Here is a 21,229-nt window from a genome sequence, read left to right on the forward strand (position 1 = left end):
CGAACAACGTGAACTCTTCCTTTCACAAAGCACACTTGGCTAGCTTCCGCATTCCTGTCACGTGCACTATTCTCAGATGCTGATGACACATTGTGTTGTGCCACGTATCAATTGCTTACGTCTCTCAAAAACAACTATTTTATTCGCGAATCATGCATTATCAGTTTGGCAAGGCATAGGTGAGTAACCAGCATCACACATGTGTGTGTTATTTGCCTGAAGAGTACTCTTTATGCTCAGACAAAGAAAAGGAATAAAATCTTTTGGTAAATTTCCATTCCAGTCACTCAACATTAAAAATACCAAAATTCCAACAGAATTGGCAATTTATTTTTGTGTGAACTGTTAACCTTTTCTCATTCGAAGAAGCATCACCATTTACGAGTAATGGCCACATTTCTCTTGTTGACAGTACTTTTTTTGCCAAAACACAATATAATTTGGACAAACTCATTTTTGCAGCAGCTATTGTGACAGAATTCTGAAACAGAATATATCATTAAACAAGTAATTGGCAACCAGAGAGGTCAATAGCTTATGAAAAGCCTCATTGTGTCTGTTTTTGGTAACTTAAGAGAAGAAATGTCATGTTTATTTTCATACTAGAGAACTCTTGTCTTACCAGCAGTCAATAACACTTAAATAATTACAGTCTGTAGACTAAAATGTAAATGTCGTGTGACTAGGGCCTCCTGTTGGGTAGACCGATCACTGGGTGCAAGTCTTTTGATTTGACGCCACTTCGGCGACTTGTGCATCGATGGGGATGAAATGATGATGATTAGGACAAAGCAACACCCAGTCCCTGAGCGAAGGAAATCTCCAATCCAGCCGGGAATCGAACCCGGGAATGAAAAAAATAAAACAGAAAGTATAACATCTGATATATCGTCATAGATAAGAAAGTTCAATGTGTTTACGAACTGGCAAAGTACTCTCCTCCTTGTGTGCCATCATGCGCCAAAATCTCATTTCAATGTCTGGAGCAGTTTAGAAGATATGAGAGATGTAAGAATATTTCATTCCCGTGGGCGTGAGATCGGGAGTGAATGCGCCACGTAGGATCCATTTTACAGAGATTGTAGGCAGATAGAGACCTCCTCTCAAGTGTAAACAAAAATTCAATATGTTAGCTAAATTTCATAAGCAGCAACACGCGGTCTAGTATGCACCAAACTCAAATCATAGCGACCCCTATTTTTCATTGCAAACTTTTGAAGTTTTGCATAGTGTCTTACTAAAATGTGTATATCACAATAAGCATGACCATCAGTGAGATGATGGGCACTTCGACATGAAGCTGACATATAATGCTACAAGTAAGGCAAAAATCAAGTATTTTCACTGAATAGTCTCTGTAAAATCGTTCGAGAAAGATTACACAGGGTGTGTGCGCTTTGGTACTGTCAGCACAGAGCGTTGCCAATCGGTGGTTGATAAGTGTGTGTACGTGTCGCAGTGTGCACTGGACCAGCATGACATGTGCGAAATGTGCATGTCACGCTGTAGTGTCATGCCACGTGACACGTGCTATATGCATCTCAATTTGCACTTAGCCTTAGACGACAAACACACACAAACACACCCATACAACGCAACTAACACACACAACTGCAGTCTCAGGCAACTGAGACCACAGTGTGAGCAGCAGCACCAGTTCATGATGGGAGTGGCGACTGGGTGGGGGTAAGGAGGAGGCTGGGGTGGGGAGGGGGAGGGATAGTAGGGTAGGGGTGGCTGACAAGTGCTGTTGGGGGCCATGCAGGGACGAGGTGGAAAGAAGGTAGGGCAGCTATGTGCAGTTGGAAGGTTAGATGGATGGCAGCGGAGAAATGAGGAGTCTCCCACTGCCTCACAAAGTCCCACCGTCTGGCAACAGAGAAGCATTCCCCTTGTAACTCAGTACCACCCAGGACTGGAGCAACAGAATTACATTCTCCGCTAGGGTTTCAACTGCATCTCATTGTGCCCTGAAATGAGAAATGTCCTGCCCACTATCCTTCCCACCCCTCCCACAGTGGTATTCTGCCATCCACCGAACCTACACAATATACTCATCCAACCCTACACAATCCCTGCTCTCAACCCCTTACCTCATGTCTCAGAGCCCTGTAATAGACCTAGATGCAAGACTTGTACTATACATCCTCCCACTATCACCTACTCTGGGCCAGTCACAAACATCACCTATCCCATCAAAGGCTACCTGTGAAACCAGTTGTGTGATGTACAAGCTAAGCTGCAACCACTGTACTGCATTCTGTGTGGGTATGACAGCCAACAAGCTGTCTATCTGCACGAATGGCCACCGACAAACTGTGGCCAAGAAACAAGTGGACCACCCTGTTGCTGAGCATTTCACCAACTGCTTCACAGCCTGTGCCATATGGATCCTTCCCTATGAACATCAGATTTTCTGAATTGCACAGGGGGGAACTTTCCCTGCAATATATCCTAAGTTCCTGTAATCCTCCTGGCCTCAAACTTTGTTAGTCATTGTTCTCTCCCGTCCAGTCCCATCTCTGATCCCATTCAAGCACTACACAGCCCTCATTCCGTATGTGTAAGTTACGCCTGTGTGTATTTGTCATCTAATTTTGACGAAGACCTTACTGGCTGTAAGCTGTTTGTGGCAGTCTTTTTGTTGTGCCTATCTGCAACTCAGCATCTCAGCTACTTTCCTTTTCACAGTATGGTTACATTCCATCCTGGATTTTCCATGTTTGATTTTTACACTATAGTTTTAGGTACATGGAATTTCAAAATCACTTTTAAAACAATAACAGAGCTTCCAAGGATAAGTGCTCTCTTGGCACCATGTTTATTTAAAATACAATTAAACTAACGATTATTGAACATACACCATGTCTGGTATTTCTGTCATTTATAAAATTAAGTCGACTCTCTTAATTAGCCAGAATGGTAAAATGCTCCAGACCTAACTTGAAACACTATTCTATTGCATTCTTAATTCTATAGAACATTTTCATTCTTAAGTCCCATCCCTTGGAGAGTGGTGTGCTGCCGCTGCCGCCCCCCCCCCCCCCCCCCCCGCTCCCCCTTAGTCCCTGACTTGAAACACTTATCTGGTACTCCTAATCCTGCAGGAAATTCTCATTCTTAGGAGCATCCCTGTGGGAGTTGTGCCCCCCCCCCCCCCCCTCCAGTGAGTCAAGAGGTTGGAACAATAGGGGAAAAGGACAAAAAGGACAGGTTTCAAAACCTAGAGCTAGGTGACACTGAATATGTTGGCTGTTTTAATGAAACATTTGCCTGATTTACCATTACAGAATTTCAGGATTATGAAATGAATTATATGCCCTTATTCCTTTAACGTGGGGCCAGCCATGGTGTGTCAAATGGCTTGGGTCTGAGAGTTGGCTTCCTGCAACTTTGCTCAGTTATTCTCAGATGTACTCAGTACAGTGCAATATTTTATTTACTATTGCGGTGTGGCATTTTTCAGTCGCCACGACTCTCCTGAGTTTGGAAGAATTGTACTGTCATCATCATTTACTCTTTGCTATTTGTTCATGATAAGAAGGATGTTCACAGGTCCAATGGCTGTCTGCACAAAAAGATGCAGTCCAGCTATCTATCATCACAAGTCTTTAAAACTGAGTGCTGACAGAAGAGAAGCATGATAATTCTCGATCTCTAAAATGCAGTCACACAGGAGTGGAGGAAAGAAAATTAGAACATCCAGAATGAACTTCAGACCTCTCATTTTAAGTGGCTTTGACCCCACACTGCCCACAGTAAGACACTGCAGATTGAGAAACAACTGATTTCAGACTTGGTGTGGATGCATTCAAAAAGAAAATCTCACTGTAGAAGGGACAAATTCTGACACACACAGTCTACTTCCCTAAGGTCATTGGCATTAAAGAACATAAAAGGTTTGAAGAGGCCATTGCGGTTTTGAAAGAATTACAAGCTTAGTTTTTTAGACATTGTGAGGACACTGCAAATCTTACATCTGCTTTCAAGCTGTTTTTGAGCCCATTTGTCATTTCTGTTGAAAGCAGATGTAACTGACTGATTTGCAATGTACAGGTCTGCTACATTATTTTCCTCAGATTTTCCACATCCCCATAATGAGGTTACAAAAGTGCTACAAAATTTCGATTAATGTGAAAGATTAAAAGTATTCTAGACTGCACCATTATTTCATTTAGTGAGATGAGTAAAGGTAACCACTCACCATATAGGTGAGGTTTCAAGTCGTCAACAGGTTCATAAATAAACTTAAAATGTTGATGACTCACCTTTCAGCTCATCATCATAATAACTGATGGTCTTGTGTAGCTCATGTACCTCTACTGAAACAGTCTGTTTAATTTCAACATGTTTTCCATAATACTTCATGACAAAAACATTTATCTCATTTCTTTTAACACAAGATTGGTTTGTGGCAAAATAACTGTGTAACTGCAATTTCTTGACAGGAAATGAAAAGTTTCAACTATGTGACAAACAGAAGAAAGTTAAACTTAGTTATTCTGCATCTGTTTATCGACAGCCCCCGTGAAACATAAAAACTGACATTCATATCTTAATTTTAATGCACTCTTAGTCTTGTAACTAACATATAATGCACACAAACAAAAACAAGGAGATGTCACGCATGTGCAGATTTAGAAAGGTATAGCCAGCAGCATGGTGTGGTTTTTACAAGAAAGCGTGTTTGTTCCCTTAACAGCTAAAAATTTCATTGTAATTTAGGAGGAATGGATCTGAGTACAATACTGTTACCTGTTTATACATAATTTTTTAAAATTTATTTTAGTTTTTCCCACCGGTTCTGGGGTGACCCAAACTACTGGGCCATAGAACAAGTAACTACATGTATCACTCAAGAACACACATTCAGAAACTCAAAAAAGGAAGAACAAAGATACATATACAGTAGACAAAGACCATAAACTGCAGCAAAGCTGAATCCTATTGAGAATAGAAACTTCAGAATACTGATCACCTTTCTGCACAAGGGTTAAACACAAATAATTTTTCTGACAATTGATCAGAGTGACTGCTATTGTTGTTCTGAACGAACCTATATTGTGAACCATGCAACCCGTTACGTAACATGTATAGAGGCAAAATTTCACAATGCTTGAACAACAGCCTGCATCAAGTTCACAAAATTATAGACTGCTAATTATTCTGATTGTCCCTTTTTGGGCTAAGTTTATTTTTGGTGAATGGCCATATTTGTCCCAGAACATGACAGCAACACTGCAATAGACTCAAAACACGGAAAGTAAACAATATTTCACTTCTGTGTCAGTGACAGACATTATTATTGTAGAAAAGTCTGAAATACTCAAGTTTCTACATGTTCTCCATGAGATACTTATAAGAAACATTTAATCTGTCTCAAACTCAATGGATTTAATATTATACTCACGTGAGCAATTGAATTAGAGATGGAAACTGGAATAGATTATTTTGTCACAGGTTTAGAATGTCACCAGACTAGCTGCTGGCACGAAATCAAGCACCAAATGGGAACAATGGATACATTTGTTCTATGTCTAATTGTGGGATCCTAATGAATGAATGAGAAATTTCCAAGGTCAACAGGGTTTTCACATCTCAATTCAGGGATAACCTCCACCATGTCAACAGCCATGTTGATGACAGGGATTGCCACTGATTTTCACTGATTGTAACACTAGCTATACAGAACATTGTAATATATCTCTCAGCAATTCAGTGATGCACAATAACAACTGCTGAGAGCCACACCATACAGAATAATGTCCTCACTGAGCAGTACAGAAGTAACTGCACAATGTAATGTGTAAACCTTTGCTCACCACATGTTGCCATTACATAGGGGGTGACGTAGGTAGGTAGGTAGGTATGTATGTATGTACACGTGTGTGTGTGTGTGTGTGTGTGTGTGTGTGTGTGTGTGTGTGTGTGTTAGATACATATGTACAATTCAATTCCATTAAAATAACTTAACTAGATAATCTTCAATAACAGTAATAAAGTGAATAACAAAATTTAATATAAACAAATCAAAACTATACACATAAAACATTTTTCAGACATGGATTGTAAAATATGTACACAAAAATCATTTCACAATAAATAACACATATAAAGGTTATTTACAATTTTTCTATCTTCTTATCAAATATTTAATACTACATTCAGAACATATACACTGCAAAACAGACATTGCAATTTAAGAGGTATCTCCTGAACCTTTAAAGAAGGGCACAGAATCTGATATCAGTTATATCACAAGAGAGTTCTTTGGGGTATAAGATCAACAGTAACTACTCCAATATCCTAACAGCTGAGGTATCTTGCATTTCAACTTCAAAACTAAGGCTACTTGTAGATGTTTCATGAAGGGATGGAAGTGCTGCCCTGTCAATATCCAAATATGGTACAGTGCTTTGCCACAGGAAAGAATCTGCACTTGTTTCTGAAGAACCTACAAAATGCAGAACAATGTTAGGAATACACAAACAAGATAAAAGGTAGAGCTTATGTTCTAAACATGCAATAAATCATGCAATGCAGATTTGTACTGATATTTATTTCCTTGACGACATTTTGTTACTGAGACCTAGGCCCCAGCCTTGGGGGCACAAATATTTGATTACCATTTCACTGCCTGCTTAAAAATTGCCAGGGTCTATGAAGACAAATATCTAAGTCTTCCAATACATTTATTTTGTAATTTGATTGCCTCCTACACTTTTCAGATAGGAATAGCAAGCACAGCCAAACTGGTTAGCCATTTTCAATCAACCGTTTCTTGAAGTGATAAACTTCAGATAATTTGAACAACTCTCTCCTTGTGTTCCTTACTTTATGTGCCTTAACACACACACACACACACACACACACACACACACACACACACACACACACACACACACACACCCCTTCTACCCCCCCCCCCCAAAAAATTGCCATAATGTTGTTATGATAGAAGATACAAGGCACACATTTGATGGCAGTAATCAACATCTCTTTTTACTGCCTACGTACTGTTCCCTGCCGCCTCTGCAGCTTAACCAGATGTATTCCCTCATGACACTAATCAGATGCCATACACAATTACCTGCCAATGTGTTACTTAATGTTGGAAAAAATTGTTGGTATGTACCTTTGTAAGTCCAAAGATGAGAGGGGAATCTGAAGCTGTGATGGCTAAACAGCAACGTCATCAGCACCCATGCATTAATGATCACCATGGTGAAAATCTATGAAGAAGAATCACGAGGCAACCATAATAAGGGGTGAGCTTCAGAAAAGCCCATAATAAAACCCCAATGAGACACAGCAAATAACTAGATGAAACAATGGATAAAATAACTGAAAAAATCGTTAAAAAAGGGGACATATAATTGTGGCTAGTGGCTGGATAAATACTTACAAATAATGAGTGACCCAGCCAATTCATGACACATTAATGTCTTACACCCAATATTTTGGGAATAATTCCTGACACCACCTAAAATCTTAAAACACGAACAACATTTGCCTCATTATCAGTTAAAACAGAAGGCAGATCTTGTGGGAGACTCAGTTCAACCTTCAGCTTGTCATATGAAACACACTCAGTTAAAATATGTTGTACTGATAGCTGAGTCCCGCATCTCTGACATACTGGCGGCACCTCCCAATGTAAGAGGAAGCCATGTGTCAATGAGCAATGTCCCACTCTAAGCCGTGTAAGAGCTACTTCTTCAGACTATTGTGGGTGGGAGAAGATAAACCATGGTCACAGGAAGGTTTCGTGGTTTGTAGTTTATTGTTCCTCACGTCCAGCCACTGAGCCTCCCAGCAACACATGGCCTTCCTGGTCACAAATGAAGCGACAGCCCGTAGAGGGACTGAACAGCAAGCAGCAGGAGGAAGGGAGCAAGCCGCCTTGGCAGTTGCATGAGCAAGTTCCTTTCCCCGAATCCTTATGTGCCCTGGAACCCAGCAGAAAATGCTTTCCTTGACTTGCCTTTGCAAGATAAGAAGAGTGTCATGCACTTCTTGCACCATCCGATCTGCTGGGTACATCTATTCAATAGCGAGAAGGGCACTTTGAGAATCTGAGCAGATGAGGCATTTTTTGTCGTGATGCCATCTCATCTGCTGCACTGCCCTCAGCATAGCAAACAATTCTGCTTAACAAACTGAAAACTGTGCTAGGAGCCCTATCCCAACGACAATATCAGGGAATACTACAGGACAACCAAGAAAATATTCCTGATTAGACCCATCAATGTAATAAAATCTTGATGGCAACGTAAAATCTAGTTAAATATAATTGTAAAAACATAGTCTAGGGTACAATGCTTCCTGTAAATAGTCAGTTCGAAAAGTAATCTGGGCCTCATTAGTAGTCAGAGGGATGCCCTACTCTGCCCCTGGTTTTGGATCTTAATGCCCCCCACCTGTAATAACTCAAGGCTCTCCCTTGCACGGATTCCAAATGGCCTTGTTGCCAGTGGCTGATGATTGAACAATGGCTGCACAATATAGCTGGATGCTGGTGATGCAGGAATGGACAAAGCACTATATGCATGGTCAAATAGACAGCGGAGGCTGCTGCTTGCAACAGGACTCATGTGACAGACTCCTGTCAACAGCATAATATCCTCTTGGTGAACCGCATCCAGCATTTTGAGGTATGAAGACCTTGCTGACTCATAAATCTGGCATCTGTATTCAAGCCGGGGTTGCACAAAGGGCTTATAAAATTGGAGGAGCAGATGGGGCCTCTCATCTCCCCAAGACCTGTGACTGACACATTTAAGGATGTCTAAGACCTTAAGACACTCGGGTTTTTAAGGTGTGGCAGTCACGTTAACTTCTCATCAAAAGGAAGACCCAAATACTTCACCTTCTCCTGAAAAGTGAGAATGGTAGCTTCCAGTTTCAAAACAGGTAAATTAGAAAGAGAGTGGAAAGATTAAAATCAACACAAATAGTTTTATTCTTTGGTGTAACACCATTCCTCCAACTGTCTCATGATCAGTTGCAATTGCCAGTAGCCTTTGCAAGGTTGGAGGATTCACAGAAGGTGGAGAAGTTGTCCACAAACAAGGAACACAGTATGGGTCGTTACACTGTGGACATACTGTTTACTGCAATGCAGAATGCTGTGACAATTAAAGCACTCTCTTGAAGGACACCATACTCCTGCTTAAAGCAGTCAGAGAGGACATTAAAAACTTGTATTGAAAACATCTGTCAGAGAGAAGGGACCTTATGAAGGTGGGCAGATGTCCACAGAATCCCCAATGATAAAGCAGGGACAAAAAAAATATGCCTCTAGGCAGTATTGTAGACCTTTTTCAAATTGAAGAAAACACTGATAAGATGTTGCTTACAAATGAAAGCATGTTGAATTGCTACACTGAACAGGGTCAGGTTATCGAGAGTGGAGTGATACTTCCTGAACCCACACTGGGAGTAACTGAGTAGGGACCTGGTTTTGATAATCCACACTTGACACCAACTGACCACACGTTCCAGTGTCTTTCCTACGCAGCTTGTCGGGCTAATACTATGACAATTACCAGAGCCTATTCTATCATTTCCTGGTTTTAAAATTTAGATTAAAATAGGTTTTTCTACGCATTGGGAATGTCTCCTGCCATCCAAATTTCATTGAAGAGATGCAGGAGGACCTCCTTCAATAGTGGGTCCAACTATTTCAACATGCTGTACACTATCAGGTCATTTCCAGGCATCATTTGTAAGGGACTTGTACAACTCTGCCATTGTCTGAGCTGTCTCTCGGCAATGTTACGACAGACCCCTGCATTTGTCCAGCTGCTACTGGCAGCCGTTGAGTTGTGCCTTGAGAGGCTCCTAATGGCTTCCCACTTCACTTGCATATGTGGACCTGTTGATGGAGTTCAAGAACTCTCCTTACTCTCCCGAATTATTCGCCTCACCTTTGCACATGCCATTCGAAAGTTTGCAAGATTCTGATTTGTAGGACATTGAGTGAATCTGCACATAGCCACCCTCCCGTCACTGACTGCAGAATGATACTGATCATTCCCCCAAGGGACAGTTCACCTCCTAGGAGTTACCACTGACTTTCGGATGGGTGCATCAGCGGCATGGTGGACAGTGGCCGTAATGTGATCCAGCCAGTTCTGGATGCTGTCACACTGCTCAAAAACAGCTAACTGCTTGCAAAGAATCCAGTTAGCTTTTTTGAACAACCATCTCGGTGACTTCCTTTCAGTATCTGTTCCATCAGGCAGATGAATCCAGGCGGGGTAGTAGTTGCCACCATGGAGGTCATCATCCACTCCCCCCTGAGCAGTTTCTGCAAGGGCAGATGAGCAGAAAGAGAGTTCTTGGCCGTGGACGAACCCGTAGTGGTGCTAAAACAAGTAGCTTGGCCCATGTTCATCAGTTTGACATCTGTTGTGCATTTCAGATCCTCATGTATCCGACTCTTGGGGCAAGTGGTGTTAGAACCCCATAACACAGTGCGTGCACTGAAGTCCCCTAAAAGGAAAAAAAGGACAGGGAAGTTCACTAAGAAGATGAGTGAGGACCCCGCTGTCAAGAGGCTCATGGGGCGGTAGGTACAAAGAGCACACCGTGACAGTGACATGGGCCACTATCCGAACAGTAGCCACTTGTATTGTTGTGGTTAAGGATGCAGGTGAGGAGTGAAAAGTGTCCCTGACGAACATTGGTACCCCACATTTCACCCTGTCGCCAGTAAGGTCACCTTTTCTTCCAAGTAGAGATGTGTCAGTCTGTTTAAGATGAGTCTCTTGAAGACAGAGGCAAAAAGGGTCTGTCCTGTACATGGAGCCTCAAACCCTCCAGATGAGTCCAGTATCCATTCATATTCCATTAGAGTATGGGAGCTATTCAATCAGTGTGGTCTTTATGTAGCCCTGACCTTCCATTGGGGCAGTGATGTGATTGTAGAGCGAGATGGGGTGGAGGGGCTGATTGGGTCGGTGACGAGGCACCAAAACCCATGATGTCCTCACCACCAGTCAGACATGATAGAATGATGTCTGATGGCGCCTGATAGAGCTTTTGACCAGAATGCTGAGACCCTTTCTCTACTCACTTTCCCAGCAAGGATGACGGGGAAAGAGGGTGGTGAGAGAAACTTTTCTCTGAAGTAAGTGGGCATTGAGGGGCACTCTACTTTTGGGATGCCTGCAGGATGCTCACTGCGAAAGCATTGCTGGCCTCATCTGTCATAGCTGCCTGCATCACAATGTCTTTAACTTTGCTTTGACACGTACAAGTGCAAATACAGGTGCTGGTGGTGGAGAGTTCTATGGCTGTCAACACTAAATGTTGTCTGCATCACAGCATCGACCTTAGGAACAGGTTTCTGCACCAAGGAAGCATAAGAAGTGGCACAGACAGAGGGTTTCATCGCCTTATATTCCTCTTTGGCGTCTGTGTGGGGGATAGGCTTTGTCGCTTTTATTTCCTGAATTCTGAGTACCTCTCCAATAACAGGGCAGTTTCGGCTCCAGACCGGGTGGCTCCCAGAGCAATTAATGCAGTTTGCTGAAGATGTACAGTCAGTCCAAGCTGCATGGATTAACTTTCCACACTTCCCACACGTCACTTCGCCTCTGCAACTCAATGCTGTATGACTAAACTGCTGGCAACTGAAGCAATGCATAGGGTTACAGACATAAGTCCTAACCCTCGGTGAGCATTCGTGCCATGATGTGTTCAGGCAGCGTCAGAGAATTGAAGGTCACAATGAAGGTGGTGGTCTTCTCAATTTCTCCATTATTCTTACATGTCCTTTGCCCCACATCCACTATCCCCTGTGATGCCCATTCTTGTTCAAGTGCAGCAAAATGTCATGGCAGGTGACCACACCTTTGTCAAAGTTGGGAGAGTTGTACAACTCAACAATGACGTCACAATCACCCACTTTGTGTGACTTCCTAAGCAATTCCACCTGCTTTGCCGGTGTAGTCTTGACCAGCAATGAACCATTTTGCAACTGCTTCATAGACTTAAGGGTACCAGTAAGCCCTACTAAGCCTTTAGGGATATAGAAGGGGACAATTTTTCAAAGGTCCCCTCCTTCCTCTTGATCACTACAAAAACATTCTGATTCATGACTCCTTGAGCCACGTTACTAATGAGTTGATTATCAGGAGGATTAGCCCCTCTCATTCCTTTGCATGAATGGGTGTGCGTACTCCCAGGCAGTACATCTGTTACACTGGGAAGAGAAGAGGAAGACTTTGAGGGTTCTCTCTCTGTTCCACAAGCAGCTAGAGAAATAAGGATGCGCTCAGAAAGAGCCCTGCATGCCTGAGTAAGCCTTATACAACTGAGCTGCAGAGAGTTCCCCAAAAACACAACATTTCACCGCTGGGCCACATGGTGGTCACTGATGCATGCGCAGAACTTAGAGTGACGATGACTGGTGTCGCTTACCAGTCCACAGCTCAGGAACCCTGTGGTCGCCTAGCCCAGCAAACAAATGCTGAACCCTTGAAGGCAGGAAGGAGAAGCACTGACAAAATACTTTACATAAAGGAAAGGTGAGACAAGATGAAACAGAAAGGAATGAAAAGTGGTCCACAAACAAGAAAATAAAATTGGCCAGAAAAGAGATGATAATATGACAACAACTTGTGTTAAAAAGGTAAAAAAAGAAAAAAAATGTTAAATACAAGACTTTGGATAGGGAAAATGAGGGAGGCATTTGAAAATTAGATAGAGAAATGAGAGAGAGTCAAAAAAGGAAGATAAATTCGGGAAGGTAGAATTAGGAAGGATGGGAATATGTAAGCTCAGATATAGCATCTGACTACCAAGACTTGCAGGATGATGGGATGATTGTGATACCACAGAATGGCTCAAGGCCTATACAAATCAGAGAAGTTGGCAATGAGAAGGAATACTATGATATGATTGCATGAGCCATGAAGCAACTGTTAACATTGTCCGAGTTGAAGACAACAGCATGTTCCGCTACTGGGTCAAGAAAACTTGTCTGTTGCTGGATGCAGCCTGCCAATGACAAGTGGATGCTGATAACATAGCACATTGCACACTAGCTGTAACAAAGCTAGAAAATAATTTGACTTCATTAAAAGATTGCTCTGATATGAGATGCCTATGACATCCAAGTTAAACCATACACTGCAGGCTGAAAATCTCCTCTGTAGGAACCAACAGGGATCCCACTAATGAAATCATCAAAACGACCACAGATGATGTGTTCCTTAACTTCCAGAAGGTTTTTAACAGCTTCTCACTGAATGAAGCACAAGCATATTGAAAATCAGACCATCTTTGTGAGTTGATTGGAGAGTTCTTAACAATCGCCAAATCATATTTAATGCAGAGGAACCTTCAGATATAAAAGTAACTTCTAGCGTATAGTTACTGCCCACTATATTTCCTTATCTCATTCCCTCAGAATCCCCTGACTTAAAATCATCAGCAAACCCTAAAGATTTTATTTCCTCTTTGTGAACTTTAATTCTCTTTCCAAATTTCCCATAAGTTTTCTTTACTGACTGAGTTATGTACAGACTGAGTAACATGGTGGATACGCCCTGCCTCATTGCCTTCTCTCCCCTAGAGATTGAATTTTTATAATTTTACAATTACAATAATTTTACAAGGGAATAAGATGATGATGCTAGATTCTTCTTAGTGTCATGCTCTTTGCAATTAACAATAAACTTACACTTATAAGTCAATATATTACGACTGCCTCTTAGTAGCAGGCTGGCCCAAGTTTGTAATGCAATACAGCAGCTTTTCTGCGTGGTATGGATTTGACAACTCCTGGATTGGTTTCTGAAGGTATATGGCACCAGCTGTCTATGCAGAATAGAAGTCTGCAAATTGGGCATTTTGCTCGCTCATACACACTTGAGTCCACTGTGCTTGGACACAGGTTGCTCAAGTACAAATGCTCAAAGCCGGCAGGCGGGAGGGCTTTGCCGCTGTTGCAACAATTTTAGTAGTAACTTTGTGTCTGAAAGCTGGTGCTGCTTCTGAAATACTCCCACCAGCCGATGGAGCTACACTCAGATCACTTTAGTTACAATGTGGACATACAATGAGGCAATAAAAGCCATGGAATACCTCTTAATATTGTGTCAGACCTCCTTTTGACCAGAGTAATGCTGCAACTTCATGCGGTATGGACTCAACAAGTCACTGGAAGTTCCCTGCAGAAACACTGAGCCATGCCTGTCCGTAATTTGGAAAGCGTTGCATGAACTGACCTGTAGGTTACGTCCCATAAATGTTTGGTGGGATTCACGTTGTGCGATCTGGGTGGCCAAATCATTTGCTCGAACTGTCCAGAATATTCTTCAAACCAATTGTAAATGAACAGCAATGGCCTGGTAACACGGCACATTGTCATCTATAAAAATTTCTTCACTGTTTGGGAACACAAAGTCCATGAACGGCTGCAAATTATCTACAAGTAGCTGAACATACCCATTGCCAGTCAATGATTGGTTGTTGGACCAGAGGATGCAGTACATTCTGTGTAAATATAGCCCATACCATTATGGAGCTTGCACAGTGCCTTGTTGACAACATGGGTCCATGACTTCATGGGGGCTGCATCACACTCAAACCCTACCATCGGCCCTTACCAACTGAAATTGGAACTTATCTGACGAGGCCATGGTTTTCCAGGCTTCTGGGGTCCACCAATATGGTGTGCTGCAGTTGATTCGTGCTGTTAGCAAAGGCACTGGTGTCAGTCGTCTGCTGCCATTGCCAATTAACGCCAAATTTCACCACAGTGTCGCAACATATACATTTGTCATACGTTCCACATCAATTTCTGCAGTTATTTCACTGTGTTGCTTGTCTGCTAACACTGACACCTTTACACAAAAGCCACTGCTCTTGGTTGTTACGAGAAGACTATCGGTCACTGTGTTGTCCGTGGTGAGAGATAATGCCTGAAATTTGATATTCTTGGCACACTCTTGATACAGTGACCTCGAAATATTAAATTCCCTAACTATTTCCGAAAGGGAATATCCCTTGCTTCTAGCTCCAACTACCATTCCGCATTCAAAGTCTGTTAATTCCTGATGTGCAACCATAATCATGACTGGAACATTTCACATGAATTACCTTAGCACAAATTTGCGATACTACTGCCGTCTTTTCATGTACAGATGGCTATCTCGTGAATTTTGTCACCTCAGTTTATATTCCTGGGTGTTAGTGTCTTAATCATGACACATCACTGTAATTCATAAGAGAAAACAGCTTACGTTATGCAACAGCAAAAATTTGGAAACAGTTTGGACTCTGAAGAAAACTATGGAACTACCAACTTTTTTAATGTTGGTAATGAAAAATCACACTGCTGTTTTTTGTAACAACATGTGCTTTATTGATTCAAATCTACATACGTGAACTTGACCATCTAAGAAATTAGAAATCTATCAAGAACAAAATTTTCTCCAAATTATTCTGTTACTGTAATTACAATGAAGCGACTTGTTTCAGATCAAGACCGCTTTGTAGAACCGAGAAAAGTTTCCATGCCACAATGAAATTTCTTTCACTAGACAAATTTGAGGCTGGAACACAAAACATTCTTCTTGCTAAATTAGACAGCTTGGGAAAAAGACTACTGTTACGCTTTCATCTCTCAAGCCGATCATCGTTGTTACCACTATCCATCTGAGTTAAATAAAAGTCAATCTCACTGGCAGATTGAGTATGCCATGGCCCACAGTCTAGTCACTCTGAAAACAGAGATTCCATTGAAACTTCCTGGCAGATTAAAACTGTGTGCCGGACCAAGACTCGAACTTGGGACCTTTACCTTTTACGGGCAAGTGCTCTACCATCTGAGTGATCCAAGCACGACTCATGCCCCATCCTCACAGCTTCACTTCTGCAAGTACCTTGTCTCCTACCTTCCAAACTTCACAGAAACTCTCCTGCGAACCTGCCCAAGTTCAAGTCTCGGTCCGGCACACAGTTTTAATCTGTTAGGAAATTTCACATCAGCGCACATTCCGCTGCAGAGTGAGAAGCTCATTCTGGAGAGACTCCATTTTTATGGCTGCTTAGTGCAGCTGGCATTCACTCAACAGTCCTAAATAAATATGGTTCAAATGGCTCTGAGCACTATGGGACTTAACATTTGAGGTCATCAGTCACCTAGAACTTAGAACTACTTAAACCTAGCTAACCTAAGGACATCACACACATCCATGCCCAAGGCAGGATTCGAACCTGTGACTGTAGCAGTTGTGTGGTTCCGGACTGAAGGGCCTAGAACCGCTCGGCCACCACGGCCGGCCCTAAATAAATAATTACAGATATCACAAAAATAGAGTAATATATTGCTGCCACGTTATAATTTTGTTCTAGCTTCATAAGAACTAGTATTTTGTCACTTATTTGAGGCATGTGTATTTAATATCTCACCTATATCAAAAACAAACATTTTCAGTAATTGGTAGGGCGACCACAGAAGTGTTACTATTCTGTGCAACATCCGGATTTCAACTTTTTCTTCTGTGAGACAGAGACAGCATTCTTTCAACATTTGTAGTATCTACAGTTAACAGATGATAATATGACAATTGTACTATACTGCCAAATGCTAGTGATACTGAAACTGGCACCTTGCAATTAAATGCTATTTCATTCACTGGACACACAGCACGTATTAAACAAGAAAACTGGGGCTACTGTAATTTAAACGTACTTCTTTATCTTCAGGTCCATAATGAAACACACTGTACTGTTGGAAACTTCTTGAATTCCAGTACTCCTATTGCATATTTTAGTGGCTCTAAAAACGTCATGTTCTTTTACAGTGTTGTGGTCATAATTAGAAAGTTTTTCAGAGAAACTCTTTCTGGAAGCATTTGCATGATTTCATCGAATTGTCCAAGTACAGATGTAGCACTCTAAACACATTGTTCCATCTACTTTCCATTTCTTGCTCCAAGATAGTCTGTAGTGAATTCATGTCACCAGTTTTCTTCATGAAATAGACGGTAAGTGTCTTTGGCGGTATAAGTCATGGAATAAACCACTGAAACCTGATTTATTAAATAATAATCACTGAAAATGTGTTTCAAAACATGTGTAAGGCTTGCATAATGCTGAAAGGCTGCAGCGCCTTGCATATATTAGCAACCTAGTCAGTGACAAATGAAATCTTATTAAGATGCTAAAATGATGGGGATTTATTCCTAACAATTTGAATAATGTTCAACCAATGTATTTCTTAATAAATTCCCTCCAGCGATCTACCATGGCCACAATGCTTCCATGTCACTATGTGACACCATTGTTATCCCTGCCAAAGGTGGACCATACCAGCTGTTAGGTAGGTGGTCAAAATGTTCTGGCTAATCAGTATATAAAGTGAGCAGTAACAATTCTAAAATACTCCCTTGGGATTAGTTGAAGATACTTTTATATCTGGCATCCAAACATGGCATCTGATACAAGTTTTGGCACAGAAGTTTAAAAAAAAAAAACATCCCTCCATGGAGCAGGAAATTTTAAGTACATGTGATCAACCTATTCCTGGTTATAAATTTCTGTGATCAAGAAGAGAAGTGTGAGTAGTCAACCATTTTGACCTTCGCTGTGTGGCTTGTTTAAAAGGGTGGGTGGGTGGGGTGGGGTGGGGAGGGGAGGGGAGGGGAGGGGGGGGAAGGTTCCGGTATTGTGACCTTCCTGGGGCAGTTTTTGAAATGTAGACTTCTTAAAACGTTATTTTAACATTTTTCACAGCATTTTAGAAGTGTGAATACAACATTTATAATACTGGTAATAAAGAAATTCATACCACATCTCAAAATCTGTGGTTCCGACCATAAGGGGTACTGGTGCATACCGTCACAAATGAAGCATTGGGTGAAATTGTGAAAATGTAATGAAAGATAGGGAATGAACCCATGCTTAAGAGCATGCACTATCTCTTTAGATATGGTCATTGTAATACTATAACGGTCTCAACAGCTTTGCCCATATGACAGATGACAGCAGAACTTTACAGCTCACTGTCGGTGCCAAAATTTCCACAAAGTGGATCACGAGCAGAGCAGTGCAGAATGTTAACTGAGAACCTCTTGGTCTCAAATTTCATGAGAGGCTGAAGGTCAAATACATTCAGTGATACAGCAGCTGCTGTAAACTGATGATGAGGGGAAGAGATGAGGAAGAAGAAGTGTGCATTGTGAGAAATAGGGTCATCCTTGTTTAGCTCTCCCTGCTGACAATCTCATTTGCGTAAGCAATATATTCACTTACCACAATGAGCCACGAATTTGAAAAGGTGTCCACTGCAAAATAATTACAGTATTGTTTACCATGCTAAATGTTTCAGCTGCACAGTACCTGTGTTGCTTTCCTCTCCTGTGCACTTGGCACCTCTCCCTCCCATATTCCTGTCCCATGCACTTGCTGCCTCCCTCCCATCTGTCAGCCACCCTTCCCTCTACCCTCCCTCTCACTCCACAGCTCCTTTCGTCCATCACCCCATTCTACGTGTTACAATTCCTCAATGTAGCTGGAGAGAGTGAGAGTGTGTGAGAGTGAGAGAGAGAGAGAGAGAGAGAGAGAGAGAGAGAGAGAGAGAGGGAGGGAGGGAGGGAGAGAGAGAGAGAGAGTCTGCTCATCTGTCTGTCCTGTAGCCTGAAAAGCGATTCACCTGAAACCACAGTTTACAGCTTTGCTCCTGTGCCTTTAAGTTGTAATGAAGTATAGGAGCCATTAGATAAATGGGTTTTATGCTTCCCCCTATTTTTCAGCTGGCTCTGGTTCTGCAGCGGTGAGGACTTAAGTCCAGGGATTGGTTGGTTCCATGAGGCAAATTTAAATTCTTTAGTTCTAGTGGCCAAATAGTCATTGGATTTGGTAGATAAAATTAGATCTGTATAGTCTTTTGGCATAGGATCTGCTTTTTTCCGGCTTTCAATTTTTATTTTGGAGGAGCTATGAAATTTTTGCACCAGCAGATACATCAATCTATTTTTCTGAGACTACCTGCTCATATTTATGGTATTCTCTGGCTGTCTACATGAGACTGCAAGTATCACTTCAAGCACAGTTTTGCACTGGATGGTAATACTATCCTATATCTGTGTCACATCATCACTATTCTTGATTCTTTTTTGACAGTCAAATTGTGTGAGCTTGTGATAGTGAATCGTTGAAGTACCTTGTAGGCCTCTTCTCTTTTGGCATATGATACTACTTGTGAACAGCTTTGGCACATTTCCTGCAAGTAGCCACATTTTGCATTTTGTGCTATTTGAGAGGAGCAAGCTATGCATTGGCACCATATTACCTCATTAACACCTCAAACATCACCAACCTCCATGTGCACTCATCATATAGTCAGCTACACTGAAACCATTACATGCACGACAAAACATTCATGCTTCACAAAGGAAAAGTGCCGAATGGGTGCAATCAAGAAATCCTTTCCATTTATGTGGTTGAACCACTAGGTGATCCCCACCACTAATGCCATACAATTACTTGTACGTTAATCCGCTGATTAAGAGGACTCCTGGATATCAGCTCATAAATGTAGAAATTAATGTGTTTGATTGGACAAAATATGTTTCACATTTAAAGTTTCATTTCCAATTATGCCTGTTCTTGGTGGATGTTGATAATTATATCACCATTAAATAATTCCGATAAATCCTTCGACTTCACATAATTTTCGTTCGGCTTGTCCACTGACAAATCACTAGGCTACGTAGAAAATAAACATGCATATAAATTTCTGTTATAGGATGATGGTGCATTGTCTGCAGCCTCCCAGTATATGTGCCTCTAATCTGTTCGACATTTCCTCTATATTCCCTCGACATTTCCTCTATATTCCCTCATTTCAAACATTGTTAACATTTTAAGGAGGATATGAAGTACAAGCTTCTCGCAAAATGGATATGCCCAAAAGTGAATGAGCAACTGATGAAGAATATGCAAATAATAAATAAATAAATAATACGACTTTATGGGCCAGGCCTTGTCGTGGCAGGGTGGCTCAGTACTCAGTGATCAGACAAGGCAGGGAAGCTGAGCTTCCTGTCATGGAAGACGAGAGGGGAAGCATGCTAGTCTACAATGTCAGATTTTCAACAGCAATAAAGGCAGCGATAAAAACCACTAATATGGTAGAACTGGTGGGATAGAGATCCTGAGAAATCCACTTCGCGTCTGACATGTAGCAAATGGCAAAGTGGTCAACATCTGATCACCGGAGGTGTGGCAGGAATTCTTGTTATGGAGCTAATACTACAGACTTTAAAAACTGGTCTTTAGTCCAAAACTTGCGATAATCAAGTACCTTGAGGCTCGGCAGCAATCAGACTTTTACTCCAGGTCATAATCCACTTCTACCAAGAACAGTACAACCAGACTATTGAATTCTGGGGCATCTGGACCGACACACAGATGGAGTTGGAGTCCTCTAGCCAACTTTGCCCAAACACCAAAACCTTTTTCGACACACTAAATACAAAAAGTCTCTCAAGAGCAAACCCTGAACGAACAAAGAATACAAATACTGGCACACTGATGAAAAGGCTATGGATTTTGGGAACTACACAGTTTCAAAAGTAAAATAGACAAACAAATACAGAAAAAACGCTACTTTTAAGGGTTACCTTTGCAGTCAAACAGGAGATACTCACCTGCACAACAAATGTGATGCCTGTAAATAACAGGCTAATGAAAATCTCCCCTGATGTGTGAAAGTAGAACATACACACTAATCAATGCACACATGCCAGTCCATATTGAAAATAAAGCAAACTACAAAAAGATAGACAAATAACGGGGAATGCTAGAAGAAACAGTATCTAAATTTCCACAAAAACATACCAAAATCCTACAAGATGATTTCAATGCACAGCTAGGCAAAGAATGAAAGTACAGAAAAACAATTGGAAAATTAACAGCACATAAATGGACCAACCAAAACAGATGAAGATTAACCAAACTCTGCAAACATCTCAACACACTTAAAAAAAAAAGAGGGTGATATGGAGATCACCAAGCTCACCCATAGGTGACCAAGCAGCAATCTCTTATTCAAACCACTAAGAAATTATGAACATCCAAGTCAAAGAAAGAGCAAATGTAAACTCAGCCATTACCTGACAAGAATAGATTTGACACTAACCAGGTCCAATCATTTTCCCCAGAAGAACTAGGAAAAAAGCAGTCAAACAGTTTGCAACAACTGCAA

General features: G+C 41.5%; 1 protein-coding gene across 1 annotated transcript in view; it reads right to left on the reverse strand.

Annotated features, from left to right (window-relative positions):
* Nucleotides 1-5,994: 5,994 nt before the first annotated feature.
* The window catches only part of LOC126259408 (cell division cycle protein 16 homolog), a 204,768-nt gene continuing 189,533 nt past the window's right edge, over nucleotides 5,995-21,229 (reverse strand). Inside the window, exon 12 of the mRNA XM_049956185.1 lies at nucleotides 5,995-6,454. Coding sequence (XP_049812142.1) covers nucleotides 6,294-6,454 — 161 coding nt within the window. The 3' untranslated portion in view covers nucleotides 5,995-6,293. The remainder of the gene's footprint in view (nucleotides 6,455-21,229) is intronic.

This window comes from Schistocerca nitens, chromosome 5 (assembly GCF_023898315.1).
Source record: "Schistocerca nitens isolate TAMUIC-IGC-003100 chromosome 5, iqSchNite1.1, whole genome shotgun sequence".
Taxonomy (NCBI): domain Eukaryota; kingdom Metazoa; phylum Arthropoda; class Insecta; order Orthoptera; family Acrididae; genus Schistocerca; species Schistocerca nitens.